Source organism: Hevea brasiliensis, chromosome 5 (genome assembly GCF_030052815.1).
Source record: "Hevea brasiliensis isolate MT/VB/25A 57/8 chromosome 5, ASM3005281v1, whole genome shotgun sequence".
Classification (NCBI taxonomy): Eukaryota; Viridiplantae; Streptophyta; class Magnoliopsida; order Malpighiales; family Euphorbiaceae; genus Hevea; species Hevea brasiliensis.
The window spans coordinates 2,675,362-2,689,140 of record NC_079497.1 but is presented as its reverse complement, the minus strand read 5'-3'; the positions used below and the strand labels follow the sequence as shown (position 1 = coordinate 2,689,140).

At 39.2% G+C, this 13,779-nt stretch overlaps 1 protein-coding gene and 1 long non-coding RNA gene across 3 annotated transcripts; one reads left to right on the top strand and one right to left on the bottom strand.

The window, feature by feature from the left end:
* Nucleotides 1-1,295: 1,295 nt before the first annotated feature.
* Nucleotides 1,296-5,578, top strand: LOC110655752 (zinc finger protein VAR3, chloroplastic). Of its 2 annotated transcripts, none has more exons than XM_021812199.2 (5): nucleotides 1,296-1,896; nucleotides 2,003-2,120; nucleotides 2,801-3,072; nucleotides 3,194-3,292; nucleotides 3,381-5,578. In XM_021812199.2, exons 1-5 carry the CDS (start codon nucleotides 1,439-1,441, stop codon nucleotides 5,176-5,178), a joined length of 2,745 nt encoding a protein of 914 aa, XP_021667891.2. In that variant the 5' UTR covers nucleotides 1,296-1,438; the 3' UTR covers nucleotides 5,179-5,578. The 2 variants fall into 2 exon arrangements, with proteins under 2 accessions (XP_021667891.2, XP_021667890.2); XM_021812198.2 differs by having other exon boundaries at nucleotides 1,297-1,896; nucleotides 2,795-3,072.
* Nucleotides 5,579-8,065: 2,487 nt separating this feature from the next.
* LOC131180186 (uncharacterized) lies at nucleotides 8,066-9,142 on the bottom strand. Its single transcript, XR_009149012.1, has 2 exons — nucleotides 8,918-9,142; nucleotides 8,066-8,335 (listed from the first exon to the last, which is right to left on the bottom strand). It is a non-coding gene; the product is annotated as an uncharacterized LOC131180186 (long non-coding RNA).
* Between the last annotated feature and the right edge of the window lie 4,637 nt (nucleotides 9,143-13,779).

The following is a 13,779-nucleotide window of genomic DNA, read 5'->3' as shown; positions in this document are numbered from 1 at the left end:
CTTTAAAATTCAGTTTATCCTCTTTAATTTTAAAATTTAAATCTTTATTTTTCTTTTTTTTATTCATTTTACTTCTTTCAAAATTGTAATATTTTTATTTTTACTTTCTTTTATTATTTAATTGGTGTACATGAATTAATTTAAAATATAATACAAATCATTTATTAAAATTTAAAATTAAAATAATTTATTTATTAATACTATAAAATAAATTTATTTTTTATTTCCTTTAAATATTGAGTAATATGACTTATTAAATCTCTCACGTTTTTACCTAATTATAGCAATAATTTAATTGTTTTATATTTTTAAATTTACATATTTATTTTTTAATTATTTATTATATTTTATTTTTTAAATTCATTATATTAACAATAATAAAATGTTTTATTGAAAATCAAATCTAAAGAGATATAATATTAAACATATAATTTTCAGTGATTTATATAAAAAAATAAAAAATATTTTGTTGAAAAATTAAATAATGAAAATCTGCAAATATTAAAAAGTATTAAAAACTTAAAATTAGAAAAATAAACTTAAGACTTAAAAAAAAAAGAATAAAACGCAAATAATAAATTAAGAAATTATTTGAAATAATATAATAATAATAATAATAATAATAATAATAATAATAATAAAAAAATATTATTATTATTATAATATTATTATTAATATTATTAAATTATTTCTTGAATATTAAAGTAATATTTGAGATTTTACCTTTAGCATATTTATTATTATAATTATTATGAATAAATTATTTCTAATAATATATGGTCTTTTTTAAATGCAATTATACTATACAAATATTATATTATTATATTTTTATAATGAAATAGTGATGAAAAAAAAGTTAGATGAAAATAATTCATAATTATTTTAAAAATAAAAATTAAATTTATTTTTATTAAAAATATAATTATTCAAAATTTTAATTATATTTAACATAATTAACTAAGAATGATTTTAAAATATAAAATTTTATAAAAATAAATATTAAATTATATATTAAAATAAAAAATAAATAAATTGCACAATCACAAACAAAATGAATGCTTTTTTAAAAAGCAATACATAAATTATTTTTAATTAAGCTCCAATTAACTTGTCCCTTATTTCTTAAAATTCTAAATTATAAATAGATTTTGATTATTAAATTGCTATTCTTTAAAATATTTAATTTGTTTTTTTTAATGCAAAGTAATTCGTTTTAAAATAATGCAAATAAAAATATATATTAAGTGTTATGTATTTAAAAAATAAAAAATAAAAAAAGATATTTCCAGCTTGGAAATAAGTGTTGGCGTTTCTTAGCCAGCCATTCCTGTGCTCCCCAATCCTCACCACCACTAGGGTTTTAGCGCCACCGTAGTCGGCTAGTCGCCAGATCTTGCTAATTACTTCTCATGCATTTCCGCCCCTAGCATATCACAAAATGGGCGGCGCCACCAGGTTCCTCCTGCTTCTCACCAGCACCCCTCCGTCCCCGCTGCTCCACCGCCGATGCCCAGCTTTCCTCAGCTTCTCCCGCCATCGTCAGTTATTCCCGTCATCTTCCTCCTACCTTCCTCACCACCACTACCGTAACCTCCCTTCTTCTCTCTCTCACTCTCTTGGTCGCCCCTTAAAAATCGAAGCCTCCCACCAACTACACACCCAAACCGCCTCCGCCAATTTCACTGAACCTTCCTCCTCCTTACCTCGGACCCCCCACCCGTGGCCTGAGTATTACAATTTAATCCATAATCTCTCTTCTGCTGGGTATTTTAATAGGCATAAATTTGGTATCCAAATTGATTTAGAGTTTGTGGCAGGCTTTAATTTGCCAGAGGATCTTGCAGATGCTGCCACTGCTTGCTTGGCATTCGCGCGCGAAAGGCCTGATCTTTTAGGGTCAGTCATAAATAGTATTTTGTCTTCAATTACGTGATAAAAAGGCAATTATGTTGCAGGGATTTTCATGTTTATGTTTTAATTCTCTTGCTTTACCTGTGAATAGGATGCTGTCGAGGAAAGATATTGAGGTGGTTGTTGAGCAAGGGATGCCCTTTTTATTTAAAAATGGCGATGGCTCACGAAGGAGGATGAGGTCATTTTTGGGCAGTGGCGATAGTAATGTAAGCCTTTGTGAATTGTGATTGATTTATTATCAATGCTTGTGAATATTTAGCATCTATATTGGTCTGTTGCTTGCTATTTGTTAAGTAGAGATTATGAGTAAAAATTTATGATAAGATGGAGTTCTAGATAGATACTGAATTATTGTTGTAACATGCACGCGAATCGGGATGCTATGTTAAAATTCCTAATATTTGTTGAAGTTGTAAATGTAGAACTTTTGACACTGCAGAAAATGATAGTTTGGTGATGGGGAAAATTTTATTTTTTTGATATTGGAAGCATTCAAATCCTTACTGGGTAAGTTTAATACCGGATTTTAATCTTATAAATCAATTTGCTTATGTAGTTAAGAAAAGCACCCTTTACAATTCATGAAAGCCATTCAAGATTTTGAGAGTTAACAATGAAATTTACAAAAAGAGGGTGGAGAAAGGTTGCAACAAGAAATTCATAAAAACCATAAGCGTGCGTGATAGCCATAAATCTCTTAAACCTTTCATAATGTTTGCTAGTTCTTATATATTTCTTTAGAAATGTAAAAGTACCGGATCGTATATATGCATTGATTACTGGTAGTTTATTGCTGTAGCCAAATGTGCCAATTTCTCATCCAACATGCTCTCTAATATCTACTGAAATTAATTAATTGTATATTTATATATAATTTTAGGTGCAGAATACAGATAGAGCTCACACTATTGACTTGATGAGGTTTTTATTAAGTTACGCAAACAATCTTGTTTCTTCTGAGAAGAACGATATACCAAATAGAGAACTAGTGGAATCATCTGTTCGGAATCTCTTGAGTGAATTGGCTCAGCTGAGCTATGCTCCAGCCTCAAACCTATCTGTGTCAGGGCAAAATCAGTTCCCAGATAGATATGGACAAGCACCAAGGCCTCTTGGTCAAAACATTGAAATGAAAAGAGGTGATTGGATTTGCCCAAGGTAGAGTCCTTATTTTTCTTGTTTCTGCTTCTGCATCATATTTCTTGAACTTCTTCCTTGATATAACATGTCAGTGTTCTTTATGGGACAACATTTCTATGTTTATTTGTTTTATGAGCAGGTGCAATTTCATGAATTTTGCAAGGAATGTGAAATGCCTTGAATGTGAAGAAGCGCGCCCAAAGAGGCAGCTTACTGGTGGGGAGTGGGAGTGTCCTCAGTGAGCATTGTTTCTCAGTTATCTTCTATAAGCTTGTTGGTTGACCTGTCTACATTTCAATTATCAATCAAGAAATTCTCTTTTGCAGATGTGATTTCTTTAATTATGCAAGGAACATGGTATGCTTAAGGTGTGATTGCAAGAAGCCTGGAGAGGTTTCATTTGGTACTAATTCTGGATCAGGTCTGAGGTATGCCAATGGGAGCAACACAAATAAGGCTGATGTGGATAGCAGGCTGGCTGCCAACGAAGAGAAGGCACAGCGATGGTTTAGCAAAATTTCTCAGTTGGATAGTTCTTCAGACATGAGCAGTGCCATAGCTGATGAAGATTTCCCTGAAATCATGCCATTGAGGAAAGGAGTCAACAGATTTGTTGTCAGCACAAGGAAGACTCCACTTGAAAGGAGGCTGGCCAATGCTCAGTATCGAAGAAACTTGGGTAATGATGGCACTTTTGAGGGTGGTGGTCTTCAAAGCTCGCAATCAATCAAGAAAAGTTTAGATGAGATGCTGGGTCATGATACTGCTGCTTCTGAATCAGATAACAAGACTCTCAGTGCTGGTCAAAATGCAGGAACAAATGCTCCATCTTCTGCGACTAATTCAACTTCACCACAGTATGGTGCCCCCAGGGGAAGCAATTATGTTCCATTTGTGCCACTACCTGCAGATATGTTTGCCAAGAAACCTGATGAATTGAAGATGGGTAAGAGCGATAAGTCGGAGATGGACAATAAGTGCCTTTCTTCAAGCACTTGTGAGCAGGCAGGTGCAGTTTCTGGAAGAAAAGAACATGGTATATTATCAGGCAGTTGGCAGCCCTCTGAGAAGCCTGTGGACCAGACTCTGAGCAATGAAAAAGAGAAGGAACAAGCAGAAAAATCTGAGAGATGGTTTAAGAGAGTTGCAGAGCTGCATAACGTTACGGATCTGGCTAGTGCAATTTCCGATGAGGACTTTCCTGAGATCATGCCAATGCGCAAAGGAGAGAATCGATTTGTAGTCAGCAAAAGGAAAGATCGATCCTTGACTTCTCCAATGTACAAGAGACGTATGGCCATGGAGCAAGCTAATGATACCAATTTTGTGCCCTTTGTTCCCTTCCCACCAAACTACTTTGCGAAAAAGGATAACCAACAGCCAGATGTAGCTGATTCAACTAATAATGCTACCAGTGGAAATGCAAATTCTGCAACACTAGCGAAGCTCCCTGAGAAGTTGGATGACAGTAAACCCGTGGTGGCTGGTGCTTCACATGTTCAAGGGATGGAAAACCAACAATACAGCACAGATTCAAGAACTTGGGAAAATTCAAATGAAATGAAAGCAGGTGTAAATTCAACTCAAACTGTTGTTGATCCTCAGTCTAGTAGCAGGGATGGTTGGAGCAGTGGATATCCTAGAAATGAAACTATTAGTGAGACACCAAATCTGGTTGGTAGTATGCCACAGAATTTTCCTACTTCCCCAATAAATGGCAAGGACAGTGGGAGCAATGGATTCCCCAGTAAAGAGGACGTCAATGAGGCAGCAAGTTTGACAAAGACTACATCTCATCCATCTGAGAATCAGAAAATTAGGGATAGCTGGACTGGGAAAAGCTTGGAAGGGTCAGCAGTGAAGGAGCCAGATCCTTTGGACATGTCAGAAGAGGCCAAGGCAGAGAGGTGGTTCCGACGCGTTGCTCAGATCAAGGACATATCTGAGCTGAGCCAGATCCCAGATGAAGATTTCCCCTCAATAATGCCAATGCGGAAAGGTGTCAATAGATTTGTTGTGAGCAAAAGGAAAACCCCTTTGGAGAGGAGGTTGACATCTACTCAGTATAGAAGAAATCTTCCGATTGTGAACTCTGATCCAGTGAAGGAGCGTGACAGTAGCTGATGCATTATAGAAGATTTTACCGAGTTATTTGAATCTAAAATATGCATTATGGAAGATTATACCGAGTTATTTGAATCTGACATGGACATTTATCTTTTGCAAATTTTGCTGCTTATAGTCAAGAAAAGAAACCTCTCCAGAGCCCTCCATTAAGTGGTGTGGTGTGCATTTGCGCAAGAGCATCTGGATTGGACGATAGAGGACTTGCAGAAATGGTATTTAATATGCTTGTGTTTTATGTTCTAAGTTGTTCACACCTGTAAGCTGGATAATTTGTTTGTACTAATATTAGTCTGCTTAGATTCATGAGAGGTTTACAAATTTCATTCTCTCCGACTCCCCCACCTCAGCAGAATTCTTTTTCACTGAATAAAAGGATAGAAATGATGAGGTTTCGGTATTTATTGGTTGCTTTAGGGGTAAAAAGAATATATTTGATGATTACACGACTGCCGGCCTTTACATTCAAGTAAAGACGAATGGGAATGGTTTATGCATCAAATTCTGAGCTTCCATTTACAATAAGTACCCCAACTGACGCAGTGGTACGAGGAAGATTAAGTAAGGATAAAACGATGCCGTTCAAGAAAGCCTGGAGAACCCCTCAGAAGAGTTGGTTATATTTCTGTTGGGAAGCAGTTAGAGCTGCTGTGATAAATTAACGAACTCCTTTTTTTATTTACTTTTTTTTTAAGGAATAGGGAACTTATTTAAACGAGATCAGCACGAATTAATATGAAAAATAAAAGCAGAGAGATAGTAATTCTTAAAGATTAGGCGATAAACCAGCAGTTGTAACCAACAGATCCAAGACTCCGTTGGATGACCTTTTAACAACAAAAATCACGTAAAAATGACTTAATTAAGCAAGCAAAGTTTTACAATCGAGAACAAAAGTGCTAAAATAAAACAAATCAACCACATGACCCTTAAAGAGCAGGTAGCTTGATTGTCTCTCAAGGTTTCTTTCTTTCCTTCTATTTCTCTGTTATTATCCCGATAAACAAAAAGAAGCACGTTTATCTTGTATTACATAATGATGGTGAAGAAATTTAAGAGGGAAACTTCATTGTATTTCACTTATGTTTATTTACACACCTCTTATATATATATATACATATACACACACACAGTGAGAAAGAGAGATGCTATTATGGGGAAAAAAAAACAAGTCAATTATTCTAGGTAATGATTTTAAATGCATTGTTCATTTTATGGGATTGGGTCAACTGAATGATCCTCAAATCCCCTTGAATCTTGGCATGACAGCTCGTACCAACACTCTCTATCAAGTTGGTGCATAGATTTAACCAATGCCCAACTTGTCTAGTAAGCTATAAAATGCTTTGAAAGAGATTGCCTTTATGGGTATATTTGCCAACTGATCTTCCAACTTCACAAATGGGAACTGGACAATTTTTTCCTCTTACTTTTGTTTGATAAAATGTCGATCCACTTCCATATTTTTCGTGCGATCACATTGGAGTCGGTTATGTACGATTTCTATGCCTGCTTTGTTGTCACAAAACATATTCATTGGTGACTTATATGCATATCCAATTCCTTCTAACAGTCTCTTCAACCATAGCAGCTCACATAAGCCTTTAACCATCCCTCTAAATTCAGCTTCTGCACTAGAAAGTGTAATAACTTTCTACTTCTTACTCCTCCAGGTAACCAAATTCCCTCCTATAAAAGTAAAGTACCCTGATGTAGATCTTCTATCACTGATACTTCCGCCTCAGTCCGCATCGGTGTAACCATCAATATTAAGATGGTTATTTCTCTTGAACATGAGTCCTCTTCCTAGTGCTAATTTCAAGCACCAGAGGATTCGAGTAATTGTATTCATTTGTTCTTCACTAGGACAATGTATAAATTGACTCACCAAACTCACAACATATGTAATGTTGAGTCGAGTATGGGATAAGTAAATTAGCTTTCCCACAAGACTCTGATATCTTTCCTTATTTGTAGGGGCTTGGTCTAAGTGTTCTTTCAAGTCATGATTCTGAACAATTGGAGCGTCTACAGGTTTACAATAAAGCATTCCTGTCTCTAATAATAAATCAAGCACATATTTCCTTTGTGATAAGATTGACCTCAATGCCAAAAAAATGTTTTAAGGGCCCAAGATTCTTCATTTCAAATTCAGACTCTAAATGCTCCTGTAGCCCTTTAATTTCCTCCTTATCATCCCCCAGAATAATCATGTCATCAACATAAATTATTAGAGCTGTCACTTTTCCTTGATGATGCTTTAAGAATAAAGTGTGATCCGAGTTGCCTTGCTTAAAACCATACTTCACCATAACCAAAGTGAACTTCCCAAAGCACGCTCTAGGTGATTGTTTTAGTCCATATGACACATTCTGTAAATTACATACAAAACCTATTTGTGATGGAGTAGTAAAGCCTGGTGGAACATCCATGTAGACTTCTTCTTGGAGTTCTCTATAGAGAAGGGCACTCTTCAGATCGAACTAGTGTAAAGGCCAATTTAAGTTTGCAGTTAGGGAGAGTAATACTCTCATCGTGTTTAATTTTGCGACTGGAAAAAGAGTTTCCTAGTAATCCAGCTCATAGGTTTGAATATATCCCTTTGATTAAAGTCTGGCTTTGTATCTCTTAATTGATCCATCAACTCTATGCTTGATTGTGAACACCCATTTGCATCCCAAATGTCACGACCCAACCTATGGGCCGGACCGGCACTAGGACCTGGGCCAGCCTAAAGCCCCCGAGGCCCGTAGTAAGCCTTAACTATTCATTAACCTATCTCTAAGGCCCATTTGGGCCCAATTTCAAGAAAACAAACGGACAGAGTCCGGCCATAAAATGGACTTACCAACGGGGAGTTTTCGACTCACCCGACCTGTAAACACAATAAACAATCTATTGGGGAGCTCAGCTCACCCTCCACATACTCATCAACATAATAATAAATGGGAGCTCAGCTCCCTCATCCAATCCATCAAAATAGACTTAAAACATTAAGTTTACAGGTCCAACATGATAATAATATTACAGACCAAATTCAAATAATTACTGCTAACACATGCGGAAATTCTAGGAGTAATTAAAATTACACAATATTGATAAACAACCTGCGAGGTAGCAAAGCAGGTTAACCCAGAACAAAATATCCTCCTGTGGCCTGTAAAAATTTTTGAACAGGAGTGAGCGTTCGACTCAGAGAGTAAAATATCAATTTTAACCATAATCTCTATAACTATCTGTAACTAATGCACCCTGTAGAGTGAAATGCAACATCAACATCATATTCACATCATAGCATCAAAAAGGTAATTTGGAGCACTCACACACCCTGTAGCATCAATCATAATATATTGGGAGCTGATCCCCTATACAGCTCTCTTAAATCCAACCTGGTGCCAGCGAAGAACTCAAGCCGGACTTTCGCTTAATAAACCAAATCGAGGGTCCCAGCGAAGAACTCAAGCCGTGACTACCCCTCGAAGGAACGGGTCCCAGCGAAGAACTCAAGCCGTGACTACCCCATCCTATCCATAGTCCACACCACATCACACGCACGCCAACGCACGCACACTGCTCCAAATTACCACAACAACAATACTCATGGCACATTAGCAGTTATGAATGCAACATAATTCGTGCCTAGAGTTTAACTACATAAATATATGCATATAAGTGATGCATGGGCATGCTGAACATATAATAATATCGAAATTACAATTAAAATTAATATTTTACTCACAAACTTGACGACAAATTACTGTGGCGGCTGGGCGGAGGAAGAAGGCTGTCCCGGCTCACCTGACAATTACATTACATCTATTTAATAAATTTGACTCAATACAAACAAAGAAAAAGATCAAGTACGTCCTAAGTCGTGCCGAAAATCCGGCAGAGTCTCCCCTATACCTAGGACCTACCCAACCTGCAAAAGGGCTAAAAACGCACTTCTATACTCACAATCCATACATCAACAGTTCAATCATATCACACAGCCTCTCCTGGGCCCATCGAATCAGTCATCCATCACAATACGCAAAATTTCAATTTTGTCCTTATTATAGATCATTTTTGCAAAAAATTGCTCAAACAAGCTCTAAAAATTATAAAACTTTGCCCCGCGGTCCTTAGCAATATTACTAAGCTATTGCAAAAAGAATCGTAATTTTCTAAGCTACCACGAATATTTTATGGATTTTTAATCCTATTTATGCACTAGAAAATTACGTAAAAACAAGGTTCGGGTTTACCTTTGCCGATTCCGCCGAACGCGCTCGACGCGTCGACAATGGGGGCTAGCCAAAACCTCGGTCCACCGGAGACTTTTCCAGAACGGTCCGTTCGCCCAAATTTGCGCATCGGTCAACTGTCGAATTTCCGCGAATCGAGGATACCTACACGAAGCCCATAACACGGGGGTTAGTACATAAATTTTTCAGAATTTTCTAAGCTCTTTTAATGCTCGAAAATACACTGCGAAGTTCCGTGGGACCCACCGAAAAACGGTGTCGGAAAAATTCAAAATTTATGTCGTTGCGAAGCTCTCGACGAATGGAGCGTGCTAGTGGTCTCGGTTTTCTCGTGGGATTCACGGTTTTCGAGAAATCTAGCCCGAAAGTCGAAATGGGCTAAAATCTTCCCGAGCTAAAATTGGACAATCCGCTCGATGGATTTCGGCGTTCTTGGTGTCTATGGAAAGCTCTCGCCGAGTAGATGATTTTGGACACAAGACCCGGTCCAATTGGTGGCCGGATCGACCGGATTTGGCCGAGGAAGTCGAAGCGGCGCACGCAGGGACGTTACGCGGCGTTCCGGCCGTTTAGCACTACTGGCTGGTCAAGGCTGGCTATTTGGGGCTGGTGAACTGGCGCGGCTAGGGGCGGAGAGGAGAGAGAAACGAGAGAGAAGAGAGGAGAGGGCGTCGCGCGCGGGAGGAGAAAAAGAGAAGAGACCGGTCCGATTCGACAGGTCCGATCCGGTCCGGTTTGATTCGGCCGGTTCGATTCGAAATACAAAATTTTGAATTTTTACTCTGCCTCGGGACCGAAAACGAGGTCCAAAAATTCCGAAAAAATTTTCATAAAACTCAGAAAAATACGTAGACTCCAAATATATTTTTAGTTTTGCCACGTGGTCTTTAAATTAATTTTTAAAAATCATCAAAGTTTATATTTTCGGAAAATCGAACCCGATTTTTAAAATCCGAAAAATCTCAAAAAAATTCCTAAAATTTAAATAAAATTAAAATACCAAAAATACTCATAAATAATAAAATTTTGGGGTGTTACATTCTTCCCCCCTTACAGAAAATTCGTCCTCGAATTTTTACACAAGGCAGAATAAAGTACATGATTATACATTGAACAAGTAAGGGTACTTGCTACGCATGTCCCGTTCTGACTCCCAGGTGCACTCTTCCACTGACTGGCTCCTCCACAAAACCTTAACCATAGGGATCTGTTTGGATCTTAGCTGTCTCACTTGGTAGTCTACTATGGTTACAGGCTGCTCCTCAAATGTCAAGTTCTCTTTTAGCTCTATCACATCCGGCTGCAGTACATGAGAAGGATCGTGAATGTATTTCCTGAGCATGGAGATGTGAAACACGGGATGAACGTGAGAGAGGTTGGGTGGTAGCTCCAACCGGTAGGCAACTGCTCCTACTCTATCCGTAACCTCAAAAGGTCCAATATACCGAGGTGCCAACTTGCCCTTCTTTCCAAATCTCATGACTCCCTTCATTGGAGAAACCTTCAGGAACACATAGTCGCCCACTGCAAACTCCACATCCCTCCGTCTGGGGTCTGCATAACTCTTTTGTCTGCTGAAAGCTGTCTTCAGTCGTTCCCTGATTAAGGGAACCATCTCTGAAGTGTACTGCACTAGGTCTACATCGTGCACTTTCGCTTCCCCCATTCTGTCCAACACAGAGGAGACCTACACTTTCTTCCATATAGTGCCTCACAGGGTGCCATCCCTATGCTGGAGTGGTAACTGTTGTTGTAGGCAAACTCCACCAAAGCTAGCTGCTCACCCCATTGACCTCCAAAATCTAAGACACTCATGCGAAGCATGTCTTCCAGTGTTTGGATTGTCCTTTCGGACTGTCCGTCTGTCTGAGGGTGAAAGGTCAGATCAAGTTTAATCAGGTGCCAAGTGCCTCCTGCAACTTTCTCCAAAACCGAAGTGAATCAGGCCCTCATCAGATATTATGGAAGCCAGAACTCCATGCAATCTGACTATTTCTCGAATGTAGAGCCGGGCATACTGTGCCACAGAGTATGTAGTCTTTACAGGTAAGAAGTGAGCTGATTTGGTCAAGCGGTCTACAATTACCCATATCGAATCATATCCTCGCGTGGTACGAGGCAACCTACCACAAAATCCATAGTGATCATTTCCCACTTCCATTCTGGGATAGGGAGCTCTTGCAGCTTCCCTGACGGTCTCTGGTGTTCAAACTTCACCTTCTGACAAGTCAAGCACTTGGACACAAAGTCTGCAATGTCTCTCTTCATGCCATTCCACCAATAGCTATCTTTCACATTATGGTATATCTTGGTGGAACCTGGGTGGACACTGTACAGTGTATAGTGTGCCTCTTGCACGATTTCATTCCTGAGGTTGTCCACATCGGGCACACATATCCTAGAACCTTGCACCAGGGCGCCATCATTGGCAAACCCAAACTCACCACCTTCACCTTGCTGTACTCTTTCTATGATCTTCATCAATTGTTGGTCTCTGTGCTGGGAAACTCTAACTCTGTCCCTCAAGTCTGGCCTCACTGAAAAGTGAGCCAACAATACCCCCTCATCTGAAAGATCTAGGATTAAACCTTGATCCATCAACTCATGTACCTCCTGAATCAATGGTCTCTTCTCTCCTGAAATGTGCGCCAAATCGCGTAAGATTTTCGCTCAAGGCATCTGCTACAACATTGGCCTTCCTGTGGTGGTACCGATGGTGCAATCATAGTCTTTCGTAAGCTCCATCCATCTCCTCTGTCTCAAGTTCAAGTCCCTCTGTTGGAAGATGTACTTCAAACTCTTATGGTCGGTGTATATCTCGCACACTTCACCATACAGGTAGTGTCTCCAGATTTTCAGTACAAAGATTATAGCCGCCATTTCCAAATCATGGGTGGGGTAGTTCTGCTCATGCCTCTTCAGCTGCCTTGAAGCATAAGCCACTACCTTTCCATTCTGCATCAAAACACACCCTAGGCCAACTCTGGAGGCGTCACAATACACGGTGTATCCTTCACCACTCACAGGTAGTGTCAACACAGGCGGTGGTTAGACACTCCTTAAGCTTCGGAAACTCACCTCACAAATCATCATTCCAAATGAATGGAACATTCTTCCCGGTCAACTTAGTTAGGGAGCCGCTATCCTGGAGAAATCTTGTACAAAACGCCTATAATAGCGGCTAAACCCGTAAAACTTCGCACCTCGGTGGATCGTTGTAGGCCTAAGCCAATCGATTCTGACTTCAATTTTCTTGGGATCCACTTGAATACCGTCTCTAGAAACCACGTGTCCCAAGAATGAGATGCTTTATAGCCAAAATTCACATTTCGAAAATTTGGCGTATAGCTGGTGCTCCCTCAAAGTCTGCAACACCATCCTCAAGTGCCACACGTGTTCTTCCTCGGTCTGAGAATATACCAAAATGTCATCTATGAATACGATGACAAAACGGTCCAAAAATGGCTTGAACACCCTGTTCATCAAGTCCATAAAGGCTGCTGGTGCATTAGTGAGTCCAAAAGACATCACCAAGAACTCATAATGACCATACCTTGTCCTGAATGCCGTTTTGGACACGTCCTCACTCCTGATTCTCAACTGATGGTAGCCTGATCGCAGGTCTATCTTGGAAAAGAATCTAGCTCCTTGGAGCTGATCAAACAGATCATCGATCCGAGGAAGTGGATACTTGTTCTTCACAGTCACCTTGTTCAGATGTCTGTAGTCAATGCACAACCTCAATGACCCATCCTTCTTTCTCACAAATAGAACAGGAGCGCCCCAAGGTGAAGTGCTCGGACGTATAAAACCCTTGTCCAAAAGCTCCTGTAGTTGCTCCTTCAGCTCTTTCAATTCTACTGGTGCCATCCTGTAAGGTGGCATCGATATGGGGTTTGTACCCGGCACAACATCAATGCAAAACTCTATTTCCCTTCCTGGTGGCAACCCTGGAAGCTCCTCTGGGAAGACATCCATAAATTCTCTGACAACAGGAACATTTTCCATGCTGACACCTTCTACAGATGTATCTCTCACCAATGCCAAATACCCTTGGCATCCACACCTCAACATTTTTCTAGCACTAATTGCTGACACCAAATTATACGGAGCCACGCTCCTGTCACCATCAAAGCTAAACTCTTCCACACCAGGTATGTGGAAATACACCTTTTTGTTCCTGCAGTCTAAGGTGGCATAATGAGTTGCCAACCAGTCCATCCCCAGGATTACATCGAAATCCATTACTGGTAGAGGAACCAAGTCTGCTGGGAGGATCTTTCCATCCACTACCACTGGGCTACCCGGAAATACCATGTCTACATCTATGTTGTCACTAAGTGGGGTAGCTACT

Excerpts from the sequence above, each read along its gene's own strand:
- LOC110655752 (XM_021812198.2), top strand. The coding sequence starts at position 1,439 with ATGGGCGGCGCCACCAGGTTCCTCCTGCTTCTCACCAGCACCCCTCCG. Across the intron at positions 2,121-2,794 it reads TGGGCAGTGGCGATAGTAAT|GTGCAGAATACAGATAGAGC; the intron begins GTAAGCCTTTGT and ends ATATAATTTTAG. Across the intron at positions 3,293-3,380 it reads GGGGAGTGGGAGTGTCCTCA|ATGTGATTTCTTTAATTATG; the intron begins GTGAGCATTGTT and ends TCTCTTTTGCAG.